The sequence below is a fragment of the Indicator indicator genome, chromosome 9, assembly GCF_027791375.1.
Source record: "Indicator indicator isolate 239-I01 chromosome 9, UM_Iind_1.1, whole genome shotgun sequence".
In the NCBI taxonomy this organism is placed as follows: domain Eukaryota; kingdom Metazoa; phylum Chordata; class Aves; order Piciformes; family Indicatoridae; genus Indicator; species Indicator indicator.
This window is the reverse complement of record NC_072018.1, coordinates 12,761,263-12,779,569: the sequence shown is the minus strand read 5'-3', so window position 1 is coordinate 12,779,569 and position 18,307 is coordinate 12,761,263. Positions and strand designations below refer to the sequence as shown.

The 18,307-nt window shown below is 39.3% G+C and overlaps 1 protein-coding gene across 4 annotated transcripts in view; it reads right to left on the bottom strand.

Moving 5' to 3' along the window:
* The window catches only part of MYT1L (myelin transcription factor 1 like), a 131,692-nt gene that overhangs the window by 90,709 nt on the left and 22,676 nt on the right, over nucleotides 1-18,307 (bottom strand). For all 4 annotated transcript variants that reach the window (XM_054383856.1, XM_054383857.1, XM_054383854.1 and 1 more), the window contains exon 4: nucleotides 7,195-7,565. In XM_054383856.1, coding sequence (XP_054239831.1) covers nucleotides 7,195-7,565 — 371 coding nt within the window. The remainder of the gene's footprint in view (nucleotides 1-7,194; nucleotides 7,566-18,307) is intronic.

Below are 18,307 nucleotides of genomic sequence, written 5' to 3'. Positions count from 1 at the left end.
CAAAAGGAATTCAAGGAGGGAACGTGAACAAGTCAGTGTTGTACAACCTGTTAGTATGCTTCCAAAAGTGCTGTATTCCAGAGGTGAGGCTTTCTACAACAACATGGGGTCATTATGTTTGCAAATACGGATGCAAAGAGGTGCTATATAATTGAGTTCAGTCTTTGTTCTTTAAAGCACTATAACATGTAAGCAACAAGCTTCTTGGCACAGTTGTGTCAAAGCCATCATTAGTAATGAACTGATTATAGAGAGTATGAGTGACAACTTGAAATAGAGTTCTAAGGCTACAGCATTTTTGCTCTGAATTTCTTCTCTAACCCATCTTACTCCAGAAAGAATTAGCTTTACTATGTGATCCTGCCAGACAACAAGTAAAAGAGGCAAAATCAAGACTTCACTCAGCATTTCCCTGCAGACAGAAGGATGCAATGGAAATACAGAAAGGGCAGCCTTGACACAGCCTCTTCTGGAAGACTGCAGTCTGCTCTATAAGCACTGCTGAGATACATGGTCCCTTTCCAGACCTACTGCTCTGCTAAGACTAGAGAAATGTTCAGTCATACATAAGTCCTGAAACAATTTGACACTACAGTCCCAACATCACATGTTCAGCTGACATTGAAGGAAAGGGTAAGAGAACTAAAACCATAAGCAAGCAAACCCATGCCACGCCAAATAGATGCAGAATGAAGCAGCATTAAAATCAGATGTGGTGCTGAATGTGTTCCATGATGCTCTTACTAAGGCCATCACTACAGACCCTGAACTCCTGGAGCATCCTGATGCCCTCTACAGAATTTCTGCTTATATCAACAGAAGTTATATATGACAGAGATCTATAACCTGTCTCATCAAAGGTGAATAATTTCTTTACACTGCATAAAGCTATAATTGAGTCCATTGCTCTTGCAGGATCAGGTATTTCACATTATCATTTAAGGCCTTTTGTCTTTAGGAATGGAGCTAAAAATGCAAACCTCTACATCAGAAGGATACTGAAGCACATTCCTAACATGTAAATTAAAGTGAAGTGGGCTACTAACTGCTTAAAGTTACACATAAGTTTCTGGACACAGCCTGGAAGGCTTACTGAGCATCTGAGTTAAAATTTCATATTTAGGGAAGTCTACAGGGCGGAAAATTTAGGTACGACACATGCAACCTCATCTAAATGTAATTATTGATATAAAGTTATTCTGATGTAAAGAAGCTCATTATCAGGCCCAACCTCACTTCAGATTAATCAAAAATATTGTTTAAATAATGCTCTTAAATTACTCTGTCTATGAGTAGCAAACAGTGAAACACAGCAGCAAGCCAAAGTTTATTAAACTATCATGCAGACAGGTTTAAGGAAGTCACCAACCACAAAAACATACCAACTGTAATAAATAAACCTGAACCTTTCCCCCAAGAATTAGGGGTATCCAGAGGGTGTTTCCCAACTAGCTGTTTTCCCACCCTACTCCACAAGCTTGAGGTTTCCAGCTCTGAACTACCTCTTCCAGTATGAAATACAATGTGAAATTATATAAAAAAGATAAACAGCAGAAACCTGTTGTAATCTATGTCTGCATCTTCAATGAAGAAAGAAATGATCAATAAATTTTCTTATGCTTGTCCAAGACTTGAAACACTTCACAACTAGACCAAAAAGGCCCTTTTATGTTCTTATCCAGAGGAAACAAATGCAATGGCTAGAATAAATGCCTTCCAGCAGTATTTAATCAGTGAAGGGTTAAAATCTGTTTCACTTTGTGAAATGGTCACAGAATCACAGAAACATTCAGGTTGGAAAAGACCCTCAGGATCACCAAATCTAACCCATAACCCTACTCTACAATGTTCACCCCTAAACCATATCCCCAAGCACCACATCCAAATGACGTTTAAGCACATCCAGGGTTGGTGACTCAACCACCTCCCTGGGCAGCACATTCTAATGCCAGACCACTTTTTCTGAGAGAAATGCTTTCCTAATGTTCAGTCTAGACCTACCCAGTCACAGCTTGAGACCATTCCCTCTTATTCTATCACTAATTACCTGTGAGAAGAGACCAGCACCAACCTCTCCACAACATCGTTTCAGGTGGTTGTAGGCAGCAATGAGATCTCCTCTCAGACTCCTCTTTTTCAGACTAAACAGCCCCAGCTCCTTTAGTCACTCCTCATAAGACTTACTCTCCAGGCCCTTCACCAGCTTTATTGCCCTCCTCTGCACTTGCTCCAGCTCCTCCACATGTCTCTTGTATTGAGATGCCCAAAACAGAACACAACACTCAAGATGTGGCCTCACCAGAGCTGAGTACAAGGGGACAATCACCTCATTACTCCTACTGGACACACCATTTCTAATGCAAGCCAGGATGCCATTTACTTTCTTGGCCACCTGGGCACACCGCTTGCTCATATTCAGTTGCTTGTTGATTAGAACCCCCATGTCCCTTTCTGCCAGACAGCTTTCCAGCCACACTTCCCCAAGCCTGTAGCCTTGCTTGGGGTTGTTGTGACCCAAGTGCAGGAACAGCATTTGGCCTTGCTGAAGCTCATTCCATTAACATTGGCCCATTGATCCAATTCATCCAAGTCCCTCTTTAGAGCCTCCCTGCCCTCATGAAGATCAACACTGCCACCTAACCTGGTGTCATCTGTGAAGTTACTGATGACACCCTCTATGTCTTCATCAAGGTCAATAAAGATGTTAAACGGAAGTGGTTCCAACACTGAGCCCTGAGGAACACCACTTGTGACTGGCTGTCACATATTACTTTAGCCTTCTCTGGCCATAGAAAATGCATGTTTTCCCACGTACATTGTCCTAAGCAGTGCAATTATGCATTCTAGGCTCAATTTAAAGCTGTAATTTTTTTCTTCTAGGTGTTTTCCCTGTGAGTTTAGCTCTCTGCTCTGATTAATACTGAACACCTACTGTGTTCCCCAAATAGATGGTAACTCACCCACTAGTTGTTTAAATAAATGAATATGATTAGTGGTCAGTAGGCTGGACAGGTGACCCTGCTAGCACAGGTATGTTGTCTTTATTTTCTCAAGGTGTAGAGTGTTTTCACAGCTGGAATACTGTATGCCACCAGGGTTTCCTCTGTACATGGGCTTCTTTCATCTTTAGATTGGTGTTTACATCTCCTCTTGCTTAGAGGACATAAGAGCTTCAGAAGCAATCTCATGAAGGGATCAGGGAAATAGTGAAAGGCACTAACAAGCTTATAGCTGATAGATGGAGTTCAAATTATAAGGGCCTGTGTCTCTCCATCAAGTTCATACAAGTGAAGGAAAAAACCCAAATGTATTACAAGATTTTTAAAAACAATCCTACAACTCAAACAAATGAGAAATCAGGTAGAACATCTACCTCTATGTCCATGAGCTAGCTTTTATTTATTTTTAAAAACTGTATTGTCTTCTTTGAATATACACTACTCTCTACGTTTTACAGCTGGTTTTGCAGTGTTCCACCTGAAAAACTAAGTGCATTTTACATCCTGGTACACTGTATATGCTAGCTATCTTCAGTGTAATGAAAAATACTGGGAGCGTCTAAAAGATTTATACATCATAATCATTCACCTCTTGGAAAACTGCATTATTTTTTGTAGCATCATCTGTGAAATGGATTTGGCCAATGCATCAAATTTCCTTAGGTCTAGAATCAGCCTGACTCCTCCTATCCCTAACAGATTATTAAATATCTGGAGTACAAGCCATCTTGAATGTCCTCACATGATATGGGCTAAATAGTGCCTTGGAACAGCTGTTCCAGGAGCTCATCCCATGGAGACTTCTTTCTCTAACAGAAAAACTGTGAAACAGTCTTTTGGACCCAGAAACCTGAAGTGAGCTCTTTTCAGAAGAAAGGACCTCAGTTTGCCTTGCAAATCAAATGTACCCTTCAGATCCCAATCCAAAGGTTCTTGGCAGTTGCCACCCATAGAAAAGAGGCACTCCAAATGTAACCTTTCTTTTACTCCTTCCCATTTGTATTGTTATTTAGAGGTTAGGGTATCATCAGATGGGTCATTTAACTGTTCTTTCTTTCTGGGAAATAAGGGAAGTTGGAAAGATTCATCTTTCCTTAGTGATGGTACTGAACATAAGGGCTTAGTGTTCATAGACAGATGGATAGCTATCTGTTCTTCAAAGAGATTCAGTACATTGGATTGATATTTAAAGAGGCTATGATGGACATTGCTGGGGAATCTTAAACGTTATTTTAGGTTCGGGTCAGGTTTTTTTTGGTTCATTTTCTTTTTTTTTTAATTTTAAATTTTTTTTAAATGGATATTTTGGGATTCATAAGAGTGTTTATTTACGAGACATCTGTATTTTCCAAGTCCTTTAGTTTATCAGCAACTAAGGCTAAGATGGTTTCAGTGAATGTCGAAGTACTTGCAGTAAGAACAGTATACCTGTAATAACTACATAACTGAACATTATCTATATCCTCTGAGAATCCCATTCAAAACTCACTCTCTTTTGAGAAAAAGTATGGGCAATGAGGTGCTAGTGAGGTACTTGGGTTTCCCAGGATTTGCCCTTTGCTAATGGAGAACTGAATTTGGTCGAAAAGGTACAATATCTTCTTACCTGGCTCCTCTCTCCCCTTCTTCCCCTACTAATTGCTGCCTCTGTAATCCTACACTTTCTGATGGAATTCTTCTATCATTGATCCTCATGGTATTAACTCTTTTGTCCACCTAGACTATAGCTCCTTTCAAACATTTTCTGAACTGCTACAATCTATAGCAAAAGTAGCAGAAGCTTTTGTGAGGACTGTGCAGGAATCCTGGTGTCCAGCAGATAATTCTGCATTTTGTTTCCATAGGACAGGAACACTAAGACACATTCAGACTTCCTGATAATGTCACTTACAAGGTGGACGATACTTTACTACAATGTCTCCATTGCATTGAACAGCAAGTGACTGAGACAGCTAAATTCAGAGCTGACAGACCTAATCTTTCCATACTGTCAATAGGTAAAGGCAAATGCCATATTCAGACCATGTCATTTTAGAACCCCTAACCTAGACTGCACTTTGTTTTCCTGGAAAATCAACAGCCCAAATTCCACCATAAACTATCTTGAAAAAAGAAATACCTGATTTATTGATTACCTTCTAGCTTTACCAAGGACAAACTGTTATCACCTTCTGCCATACCATACTACCTTCCTCATTAATTACTGAGAACTTTCTTGTAAATCAGCTGTGCTCTACCTGGGATTGGTGCATAGGAATTACTATGTTGATCCTCCACAGACCATTAAATATTTTTCTTGTAGAATCCTATGATCATTGCTCTCATTTTATGTGTTGGTTTTTGTTGCTTGTTTATTTTTTCCTTAATGATTAATATTTGCTATAGAGGTATTATTAGTGGAATAGAATGGGATCATAAGAAAAAAATTAATCTATGTAAGTTTCAATTCTATATAATATGCAGAGCACCTTTGTGAATTTTTTGCAGTTCTTAACCACAGCCTACTATATATGGAAGGAAAGCAGTCAAAAAACCAATGTCAGCCTCTGTAGATTGATTATGACCACTAACTGCTTGTGGAACTGCATTGGAATAAGTAAGTAAACCACTGTGTTTCATTATAATAGGGAAAATAAACTGAGTATCAAAGCCTGCTGTCTTGCCAAAACCAATTTTCTTGAGCTCTTGAGTTTTGCTTAGTTTTTTTCCCCTTTCGTCATTTTTTGATGGTGTAGATTCAAAGCTTTTCACATCAGCTGAAATCACAGCAGCAATGGCACCATAACCTAAGCACCAACAAACTCAGCATCATAATCTCTTAAAGAAACTGCTAGATATCCTGCTCTTGTCCATCAGGACAGCAACAGCAGTTGCATATCAGCCTGACCTGATAGGCTTCTCTTCCAGATTCTGAAATAGGAGAATTCTCTGCAAAAGGAAATGGATTCTCTGTCATATCAAACACATGCAAATTTTAGGGTTATTGGCAAATTTAAGCAATTGAAGAAATGCTACAGATTTAGATACCTGAGAAAATGCCTATATTGACCCAGCTGGCCATCATCTTGTCAAAATGGAGAGTACTTCCAAAGTCTTTCCTTAAGATTTAAGAGCTGACCCTACAGAATGCTGAAACAAAAGTCATACAACTTTCACACCTGGGTCCTAAGAGGAATCCAACTGAGGAGTGCTGGAAGCTTTTCTTATATTTTTATTGGTTAGAAAGGTGAATCTACCCAACCAAAAACGTGTTCCCTGGAAATGGGAACAAAATACTTTTTAGACAGCTCATTAATTTTTGCATGATTTTTTCATTTCACCCCAGTGCATTATGATGTCATCAGCATATGGACTCTTGAGTAAACGGACACTGACTACGTATCTTGAAAATACTGGTTATATAGAGTCTAAGATCCCCCAAAAAGGAAAGGTGACTAGGTTATTCACATGGCTGCTACATAAACTTGGGTGCTGCTAGTTGCCTGTATGTCTAAACAGCATTTATGTCATGGCATGATAACAAAAAATACATGAATTTTAGAAGAACTTTATCTATGTCAGCCTCTCTATATATTTTTAATAGAACTAGCTAAAGTACACATGAATTCATGTCTCAAAGAACCGAAGTATAGCAGTTCATCCTGAATAGCTTCTTGGAGCAGTGGGAAGTATGGGGCAAAGTTTTCAAAGGGAAGAGGTCTGGTTTTGCTTAAAAAAAAAAAAAAAAAAAAAAAAAAAAAAAAAAGTGAAAACTTGTGACAGCTTTTAGGTAGGTAATCACAGACTTTATATAAGCAGATCCAGCAAACACACTTGCAAACGATCAGTACAGGCACCCAGCTATAGCTGCTGCTTTGCTTGTACCTTTGGGAATATTCTCCTGATAGCTGCATGCATCAATCCACTACTAGGATTATATCTTCTGCAAGTGTTTTTTAGCACAAACACACCTCCACCCTCCTTGTTTGAAATGTGAGTGCTGGTGTATTAAAAAATACTTGTCAGACAGACTTATTAAAATAAATGTGAAGAGAACACAGTGGGGTATATTTTCAGTGTGGAGCAGAGAGATTTAACTGCATGACTTCCATTAGCTTTAATGAGAACCGCACAGCTAAATCCTCACACCACACTAGAAGATTAACCCATAAAACACACATTGTTTACTTTTTACTAATACTCTGATTATTACCACGTTCTTCCTCCTCCTCCTCTTCTTCCTCCTCCTCTTCTTCCTCCTCCTCTTCATCCTCTACATCTTCACCTTCCTCTTCATCCTCCTCCTCTTCTTCTTCGATCTCCTCTTCTTCTTCTCTATCTACCTCTTCATCATCCTCCTCCTCATCACCTTGCTCCTCATTATCATCAGAATATTCCTCCTCTTCTTCATCCTCTTCCTCTTCTTCCTCTTCCTTTTCATCCATCTCCTCTGTTCCATCAGTTTCATAGCACTCATCTACTGAAGAGTTGTCTGCTTTAACCACAAAGGGTTTTCTTTTGGGAGCTGGTTCTTGAGGTTGCTTATCTTGTGTTTTTCTTTTTTTCGCCAAAGGACATCCATAAACACTGTGGTGAAAAAAACAAAACAAAACCAAATGATTAAACTATCCAGCAGATTTCGGTAGGTCAAATCATGTCATTCATGCCATATAGTCACATGTTCTAATCCTACACCATGACTACTTGCCGTTCACAAAGCGTGTGTTTTCAAACTAAAAATGCTGCTTAGGCAATAATGTCAAAGGGGGAGGACACTTACAAACCCTGTGAAATTGCAAAGGACTATTATTCACCAGAAAATGTCACAGATGCATGCCAGGATAACAGCTCTGGAACTGATACAAATGTACATTTTCCCTTCTCATTCTCTCCTCTCTTTCACATGTTACATTCTTCTCTAAGGCAGATGAACACAGTTAAGAGCCCAGCAATTTCATCCCACCTATTAGCTATCAGTACAACATCAGGAATAAATCAATGCTTCATAATTTTATATTATTCAGTAAGTTTTTGATGTGTACAATTAAGATATGTTTCAAGGCTTTTTAAATAATTAAAATATGACCATACTCATAACACTGTTGTCTGTTGTTATTACTATAAATTATGAATTGCTCTTAAATTCTCCACTGTTACATGCTAGAAGGCTGGATACATAGGAAAGCAAGCTGCTCAACAAAACCAAAAGCAACAATCTTCACGGCCAGTACTGGAAGTCTTCTCACATTACCAAAAAAAAAAATAAAAAAAAAATCAAGCAATAAACAAAATCCTTTGTCAGTGAAGGAAGTCAGACTATGCAAATCTGACTACCACTTCCTCATCCATCATTTTAAAGCAATTTAGCCTAAATAGCATTTCATATTTCTGCCATTCTACCAGAGCAGCTACCTGTTTCTCAAAAGTCACATAATCTGTATTTGTTGAATATGGTCACCCTTGTGTAACCCCTACAATATCCTACACAGAGTTATTGCAAACACAAATGACTTTTTTTGTTTAAATAACTTCCTCTTTAAGCGTTTCTATAGTGCGATTATAAATACTACTCAAGCTACACAGGTTTTTTAGTCTTTATCCTCTGATTAAATGGTTTTGGGACACTGGAACTCTTCTTTCTAGACTTTTCTGTATATCTACTTCTAACCTCCTCTTTCCTGTCATATTTGTATTTCTTTTATCCTGATTACCAAAAAACAAGGTTACTTATCATTTTCTTCTATTCTAATAATGCTTTACTGATGGACCACTAAAAAACAGAGGGCTTCACCACATTTAGCATTACAGATGCAGTCTTTGTAGTGTTTGCATGGTTTATGGTCTTGATCTTGGTCTGATTTAATTACATCCCAGCACCAATTTGTCCCAATTACATAACTCGCTACTTAGAATAGAATCATAGAATCACAAAATCATAGAATGGTTTGGGTTGGAAGTGACCTTTAAAGATCATCCAGTCCAACTCCTCTGTCATGGGCAGTGACATCTTCAACCAGAGCAGGTTGCTCTGAGCTGAATCCAACCTGACCTTAAATTTTTCCAGGGATGGGACACCTACCACCTCTGTGGTCAACTTGTTCCAATGTTTCACCATCCTCAACATAAATCTTTTTTCTTTCCTTGTTACCTAGGCAACAAAAATTATGCAACCTACTCTAGGTGATCTTGTTCTGATGGGAGGGTTGGACTAGAGGATCTTTTGAGGTCCCTTCCAGCCCATAACATTCTGTGATTCTATGATTTAAATGCTTAAAACTTTTATTTAAGGGCCTAACTTAGCCATTGTGTGTCTTAAATTTTTATGCAGTTATTCACAGGAATGCTGACTCAGTCTGCCTGGCACACACAAATCAAAGGACCACACACAGTCACAAAAGATAGTGTTCATCATGGGAAACATGCAACAGAAGACCTCGTCTGCATAACACAGGCATCTTTCGCTTTTTGTAGGGTCTATTAGGTGTCTTTAGAGTCTAATCCAGAATACCTAAAAGAAACACCTCCTTTCATTAACACTGAGTAATCTAGGCAGATTTCAATCCTCCTCACTTGGGAGTGGGTATGGGGTAGTAGTCCTAACAGCATACAGTGTCCTGACACTGACACCAAAATGGAGATCTAATGGTACAAGCTAGGGGGGCAACAGACCCACATCCCCAGAACCACCTCCACTCAGCAGGTTGTGTGGCATATCCTGGGGAAGGGCACCCTCTTCTAGAAGGTGAGATCCCATGCAACCGGCTGCAAGAAAGTCAGTCCGATACACAAGACGTGAGCAAATGCCAAAACCACAACTAATATTAAGAGCCTTAAACTGAGGAAAAGAGGAAGCCTAAGTGTCTGGTGTTTTCTCTTTGGACCATATATCTGTCCAAAGATACTTCAATGTAAAACCTATAAATCAGACAGAAATCCTTGTCCCTAGGTCACCACTACTGCTGGCTGCCGGTTCCTGCTCTGTCCTGCCTCTTGTCTTGCAGGTCCTCCTCTTGCTCAGGACCCAGATGCTTAGAATCAAGAGGAAAGGTGGGATCACAGAATCATACAGTCACAGAATAGTGGGGGTTGGAAGGGACCTCTGAAGATCATCTAGCCCAAACCCCCTGCTAGAGCAAGATCACCTAGAGTAAATCACCCAGGAACATGCCCAGGTGGGCTTTCTCACATCAGCAGAATCAGGACAGAAAGAGAAGTTCAATATCCGTGAGTCTGGACGTAAAAGGGAAGCACTGTTTGTTGTAGTTCTCACCAAACCAGATTTATTCTAGCACTTCCCCTGGTGCTATGAGGATTCAGAGGCTGCTTATTCAAACTCTCCATGTGGAACTCTGAGAGAAGGCAGACAAATTTTTCTGTATAACTGGAAGTTTGGAGTGTGTGTAGTGCCCAGGGAAATGGCTGGATAATTAGGGAGGAACCCATTTCATTTAGGTGCATAACAGAAGTTGCAGTCTGGAAAACAGGAGTGGGTCACAGCCTGGGGCTCAGATAGATTTTAGAAACATGTGAACCAATTCAGTGGGATTTAAGCAGACAGGATAACATCTACTGAGTGGATGTGCCTTGCTTTCCTGGTTTTTGTTCCTTCTTTTTGTGATGCATATTACCCTCACTAGCGTTTCTTCAATGCCATTATCATTAAATTCTCAAAGTACTGATCTTTCTTTACAAAGATGTGAGTAGGCTTATCCCCAGCAATCCCCAGATTTCAGTGCTTCCTCTTATTATAACCTTTTTAGAACATTTTAAGAGATAAAGGTGACACTTCAGGCAGCTCTGAGGTAAAATCATCAAGACTAAAGGACACCAGTGGATGCATAACTGTGAACATTTTTGGACACTGGAGATGACAAAAGCTCAAATTTTGTCATATTAAAGTGAGAAAATTAACCCAATCCTGCCCCAATCTTTGTTCAGTTAAGGACACTCACAACAATTTTCACATAGTAATGCCCCAAAAGAGTCCCCTTTGGAATTTACAACAGTCTGAGAACTGTGGAAGACAGTAGGGTAACAAATGCCTCTATTTTTTTTGGGCTGTTGTTTAGGAATCTAAGATATTAGTAAGGATTCAGGCCCCTCTGGAAAATGAATGGCAACGGAAATCAATGCCAGTTAGTTGCCCGATAAGCTCTGATGCATTTATAAATCTCATTAAAAGACTCTTTGCAACTCAGCTATTCAAGTAAAGTTGTGAATCTGACTTCAGTTTTTCTCTTTATCTATTCCCAGCACCTTTTCTCATAGAATTAAAAACGAGGACACATCAGCAACAACCAGAAACAAATATTTGTATATTTGAAGGGTTGGGGTCCAGCACTAAGGACTTAGGAATACGCCACTTTTCCAAGGAAATGAGTCAAGTTTGTGAACTCCAGCTCTTTCCTGATTGGTTCATACCAGTTTCTCCACAACCCTGAATCTGATTTTGCCTGCACTTGGACTTACACTTTGTAAAGTGTATATATGTATGTACACTTCTTAAATCCTGCCATTGTAAGAGTTTCTCTTATAAAACCTTTAGAATACTGTCTTGCACCAGATTCCTTATGCTCTTCAACAATATAATTCATATAGATTATATATACCTCAGGTACTATGGACTTCATAATCTGAGAGAGTTAAAAAAATATCTGTGTCTTTTAGAAACCTCGGAAACCTGCCAACAGACCTGGAGCCGACTGCTTAGCTGCCCTATTTTCTTCTTCTTCTTTCTTAACCTGTTCTGCTCTCATCCTTTGTTTCATTAATATTTCAGATTCTGCCTCCAGGACACTTTTCTCTGTTCCTGGTATGTTCCCTATGGTCTCTCTGCTGAGCACGCCAAGGGGAGAGAAGTGCTGGCTTCCAGCAGCCTCTGCCACTAACTTCCCTGGCTGACCACATATGGAGATGACAGTCTCTCTCACTGACCTCTTGTTCCTTGTGTATTTGTAAAATCTGTTATCATTTGTCCTTATAGCTTCTGCAATTTTCTCTCCAATTCCAGTTTTGGCTTTTGTGATCATCCCCTTATTTGCTTATTTTTTACACTAGTTTATCCCTGCTCAAAGCAATGACCCCATTGATTTCTCTCTCTCGCGTGCCTTTATCCATTCTTTCATTGCTCCCTGTATTTCCCTGGTCAGCTGTTTGTCTTATTTCCCCCTCATGCTTCAGCTCCATTGGTTTTTCAGCAGAATATATATTTGGGCTTCCAGAAACACACTTTGCTGTGTGTCTCAGTCATCTGTGGTTTTCAGCATCTGTCATGAATAATTCTGGTGGAAAGAATGTTGTTGAATTTCATAGTGATAAGCTCCAAGAGGACATACAGATATTAATAATTGAAGAAATAATATATGAATTTATACTCCTCAGTCAGAAGATGACTTACATTATTTTTTTCATCTCTCACGCAATTTTTCTCCATTAAAAAACATGCAGTGCTACTCAGTGACATGTTCAGTAGGACTTTTCTTCAGGAAATAGAGATTTCTCTCCAAGACTTGAAATTCTTGAATTTTAAGTGTTTAAATGTAACCATGTATTTAAAAATATTTTCACTACTAATTTAATATAATTTTCAGCAGAATTAGAAAAAAATTTTTATAGTAAGGGTGGTGAGACACTGGAACAGGTTTTCCAGGGAAGATTTGGATGCCCCTCCCTGGACATGTTCAAGGCCAAGTTGGACAGGGCCTTGAGCAACCTGGTCTAATGGAAAGTGTTGCTGCCCATGATGAGGGAGTTGGAACTAAATGATCTTTAAGGTCTTGTCCAACCCAGACCATTCTAAGATTCTATGATTATTTCTAAGCTATAACAATGCAACAGATCTCATTACATATATATAGTACAGAACCAAAGAAATACATGGGATTTTCTAAATGGCATCCTGGGGTTCATCAAGAGTGTCACCAGCAGGTTGAGGGTGGTTCTCCTTCCCCTTTACTCTGACTTGGTGAGGCCATACCTGGAGTATTGTGTCCCCAGTTGAAGAAGGACAGGGAACTGCTTGAGTGGGTACAGCAAAAGGCTGCAAAGATGATCGGGGGGCTAGAACATCTGTCTTATGAAGAAAGACTCAGGGACCTGGGGCTTTTTAGCCTGGAGAGGAGAAGTCTGGGGCCAATCTTTTTTCAGTGGTGTCCAGTGAAAGGACAAGAGGTAACAGACACAAGCTTGAACATCGGAAGTTCCATCTAAACATGAGGACGAACTTCTTTACTCTGAGGGTCGCCGAGGACTGAAACAGAGTGCCCAGAGTGAGATGTTGGAGTCATCATCCCTGGATCATTCAAAACCTTCCTGGATGCCATCCTGTACAACCTGGTCTAGGTGAAGCTCTGGCAGAGGGGTTGGACTTGATGATCTTCAGAGGTCCCTTCCAACCCCTATCATGCTGTAATTCTGTGAAATCAGACTACTGATTAACATTCTCCCCTCCATGATATGCACGCTCACTCCTGAAAGGTTTGATATACCTCCTATATCTGGGGGACAATTCCCTCTTAAAGTATTCTAGTTCCCATCAAGAATTAGAAAGGATGTTTATTTGACTAATAAAGGTTCATTCAACTCTAAATACATAGTTTAGGCAAGTGATTCCTAACTGCCACATTTACCAGCCTTCATTTCTCATTTGTGCCTCTTTTCTGTTGAATCTATTATTTCAGAGACCTTGTGCTACAAGGTCCATTTCAAGAAAAATAAAATGATGGCAGTATTATGCCCTAAATTGGAATAATATTTTTTTCTTGAAAGATTGTTATACTTTTTTTCCTCCTGCTTTTTTTTCTCATTAGAACTTTGAAAAATTGTAGTGATACTAAAAAGTGTCCCCAGCAACCATGCTCTCATTCTTTATTTTTCTTTTTTCTATGAGAATTTAATTTATCATAAACCAAAACATTTGGTAGATTTATAGAACCTAAAAACCTACTTTATAGTCACCAAGTGAGGTTATCAAAAACATTTAATGAAGCCCTTGAGTACCTGAAGTGGTACTGAGGTGGAATCTTATCATATACAGCTGAGGAGAGCACATTATGAAGAGTTTGGAGTTTGCTTCAGAAAGCTCCCAAGGCATTTACACTTGTCCCACTGGATACCATAAAGTACTATTTTTGGTTTGGATTACATAATTTCCAAATCCATACTCCAGATGAAGATTTTTAGGGTATTGAGAAAAGAGGCATTTTGCAGCAAGTCCTCTAATAAATCTGATACTCAAAGAACGTGCAAACCTAATTAATTTGCATGATACCACATCCTACAAAATCAGTCTCAAAACAATGACAACTTTGAGCCCCAAAGGGCTGCTACTATCAACTGACAGCAGTTGACCACAAAATAAATATTTGTATTCTACCAAACCCTATGTCTTGAACTCCCTGCACTCCAGAAGGATAGCCTTCTCAGCAGATAGTGTACTATTAGGAGGAAGAATCAAACAATTGCAGAATGGTGAAGGAAAGAACCTCTGAAGATCATCTAGTCCAGCTCTCCTGATAGAGCAGGATCTGCTAGAGCAAGATCACCTAGAGTAAATCACACAGGAACACACCCAAATGGGTTTAGAGTGCCTCCAGAGAAGGAGACTCCACAATCTCTCCGGGCAGCCTGTTTCAGTACTCTGCCACCTTAAAGTGCAGATTTCTTTTCCTTATGTTTATGTGGAAACTTCTGTGTTCCAGTTTGTGTCCATTGCCCCTTGTCCTGTCACTGGACACCACTAAGAAGAACTGGTAACAGTCTTGTTGAATCTGGACCATCCAACTGATAGAAATAAAAGCATCATAGTAAATTCAGAAAAAGAGCATGACTCCAGCCTAGACATTTGTCAATTCAGATGCAAGAATAATCTCCTTCGCCAGAGGGCAATTTTTCACTCATATTTAAATGACTGCTTAAAGCATACCAAAATACTACAGGAATGAGCAGTGAACCCAATGGACAATGATAACTGGCACAAGAAGTGCTAGAGATGAACTTCTTTAAGAGAAATTGTTTTTGCTGTCTAAGCCACACTGCTCAGGAGTGCACAAAATTCCTGTGTTACACCTGGAGTACATGAAGTATTTAGCCAAACTTTTCCAGGCTGTGAAAGGTAAAGAACTTTGCTAAGTATTCTAATCACTAAGCTAAAAAAGAGAAAATGGGCAGAGCAACAAGTCAAAGCTCAAGAAAGAAATGGATTTTTTTAGTTTTCTTTTTTTTTTTTTCTTTTTTTTACAAAGATGGTTAATTGCAGACTACACGGTGGAGCTAGGACACACTGATTTTGATGTTTCCAACCAGATGGATTAAAATTCCCTGTGCTAGTGTCCTGTCTGCTATTCCAATCCAGACCAATTTACCTGAATCTGCTTTCCAGGAGCCTGCTGGCAACTGAACCAGAGCCCTGAGTTAGGTATGCTTCTTGCAGCCATTGCACTGCCAAAATCATAGCATCTAAGTCCCCTTACAGAATGACTGCCCTCACCTCTGTCTTCTCAACTGGAGTTAGGCACTAATCCAGAGGTAGTGCTTTGGAAAATCTGTGTTCCCATCCACATTTTATGTGCATAAATATTTTTGTAAAAGCGGGCCCAAATTTTATCTATTTAAACTGTAATTAAAAGTAATAAACACCTTTTAAAACACAACAAACGAATCTCTGCAATTCTGCTGCTTTTCAGACTTTCCCATGAGCTTCTGCTGATTCAATAAACCAGATTATTATAAATAAGAAGTGCTTTTATGTGTGCAGTGTCAAAACACATCATCTTTACTTAATTTATTTCTACTGAATAGAAGTTTGTTAACTTTTCAGATGAAGTACATCTGTATGTCCTGTGAAAACTATTAATTTACCTGAACAGATATAAGCCTGATTGATAGGAATGAATGAAATTCAATCCCTTTTTTTTCCCTTCTGGAGTTTCAAATATCTGTGTACTGCATTATGGAAAAGTAAGGGAAACTATAAAAGCACAGAGAAACATGCTGTATCTCAAAAGGTAAGGGTAGAAGATGTGACATTTTCTTCACAGAGCTCTCTACAACAACCTGAAAGGAGGTTAGACCCAGGTGAGGGTTGGTCTCCTCTCCCTAGTAACAAGTGATAGAATGAAAATGGCCTCAAATTGCACCAGGGGAGGTTAGGTTGGATATTAGGAACATTTTCTTTCCTGAAAGAGTAGTCAAGCAATGGAACAGGCTGCCCAAAGAGGTGGTGTAGACTCTTTACCTGAAGGTGTTTAAAAAACATGTAGACATGGCACCTTGGGACATGGTTTATTTGGCATAGTGGTGTTGTGCTGAGGGTTGGACTTGATGATTTTAAAGGTCTATCCTACCTTACCCATTCTATGATACTAAAAGCCAAATCAGTCCTTTTGCATTTCATAGTCTTTTAAAAAACATGACTAACCACAAATATAATGCAGATCTACTTGTATATAGAACCAATTAATTCAATAAGCCATAAAGAAAAAATAATGTCACTGAAAAACAGCATTACAAAAAGGAGTTAGGAGTGACAAACAACATAAGAATAGAATGAGGTGCCAGAAGCAAATGATTGAGCTCAAAAGTTAAGGTGAGTTGATTTTTGTTGTTGTTGTTGTTTTGTTTTTTTTAATAAATGTAAATACTGAAATACATTTTTTTTAAGTAGACTAAAGTAGATCAGATTTGATATAGTCAGTATAGTCATAAGAATTTAAATGAAAATGAGGATCTTTTACTTGATTGGATCCTACATTTCTCCAACATGAAGCACCTCTCCACCCCAATTCACTGAGACTTCAAACCAGTACAACTGAGCCCTGGGATGAACAGTGGCAAAAGTACAGCTAATCTGTCCTCTGGATGGTAAAATCACTTCACCCATCACCAACATCTCTGCCCTTGGGACATGACAACTGAATGTTAAGTTTTGATTTTGCAAAAGTTAACCCATTTAAACAATAAGTTTATGTAACTGGTTGAACGAGGCACAGCATGTATTTCTAGGTGTTCTACAAATACACAGGGACAATCTCAGCCCTGAAGAGCTCATTTAAAGAAAGGTGTAAAACCAGAAATGGAAAAGTTCATAAGACTAAAAATTTCTGTGGCAGCACAGGTTAGCAAAGTACATGCCCTGCAATTGTAGATTATTCTAAAGTATATATATAAAAATAAATCAATATAATATCTGATTGCCCCATGACTTATGATGTAATGGATGGGGTTCATGTCTCACCTACCCTTATATGTCATGTTAAGCTCCCTTTAAAAGTCAATGCAGAGAAGCTGGAGCCTCCTGGGAGGCAATTAATTTCACCTTTCTTAGACACTTTGCCTGTCTCTCCACTGACAATAACAGGAATTCGACTGCTTAGGAATCTGATAAAAAATGGGAGAAAATCAAGTCTCTCTCTCTCACTTTTCTTTTTTTTTCTTTTTTATTTGTGTTGGGGTTTTTTAATATTATTTGTCCATCCCTAAGAAAAATGGGGATTTTAAATCCCCCAGGTTTTAAAACCCTGCTTCTTTCCTTTCACAACCGCTGCATAACTCAATGTGAATGCCCAAGTTTTGAGCCACAAGGTGCCCAGGGCAAAAGGACAGAAAAGATACTTTACTCCTTCCCAAGGAGTGAGATAAAAATGTTCCACACTGTTTGGATGTTTAAATGGAAATCCTATTTACAAATATAAACAAAAGGCATTTAGGTAGAAGGAGCACATTCACAAACTAGGCTCAGTACTTCAGCTGAGTCTACCAGCCCAAAACCTTCCAGAGGCTTCCAGAAACTTCCACCCCACTCAGCCTCAGCAAGCCCAAGAGCAGCCAAACTGCCACTCCACGAGCCCTACCGTAGGCTTCTACAGGGCCTGTGGCATAGCTCAAATTCCCCTGCCAGCCAAAGCCAAGAGAAAATCCTCTCCTCCACAAACCGTAAGATAAGGCACACACACTTGCCTGAGACAAGGAGAAGAGGGAGATATTGGCTGTACACCTCCCTTAAATAGTGAGATACAGGCAAATGGAATAGAATAACAGATTACAATATCCTGGGACCAACTACCTGTCCCTCTGGGACTCTCTAGACTTCGGAGGACTTTTCTATATGGTTATACCAATTAAATCCTGATTTCCCTTAGCCTACAACAATGAAAAATTCTCCTCCCCATACCTTGGCTATCTTTTCAAGATTACCCGCATGATGCAAGATCAGCCAAATTCTGTAGCTGCACTAATCTTAGGGAGGCAAACACCCAACTTCACTCTGTGTTCAAGAGCCGGAAGCTACAATTGATTACGTCTTGTTGGCAGGCCCTTGAATACAGGAACTG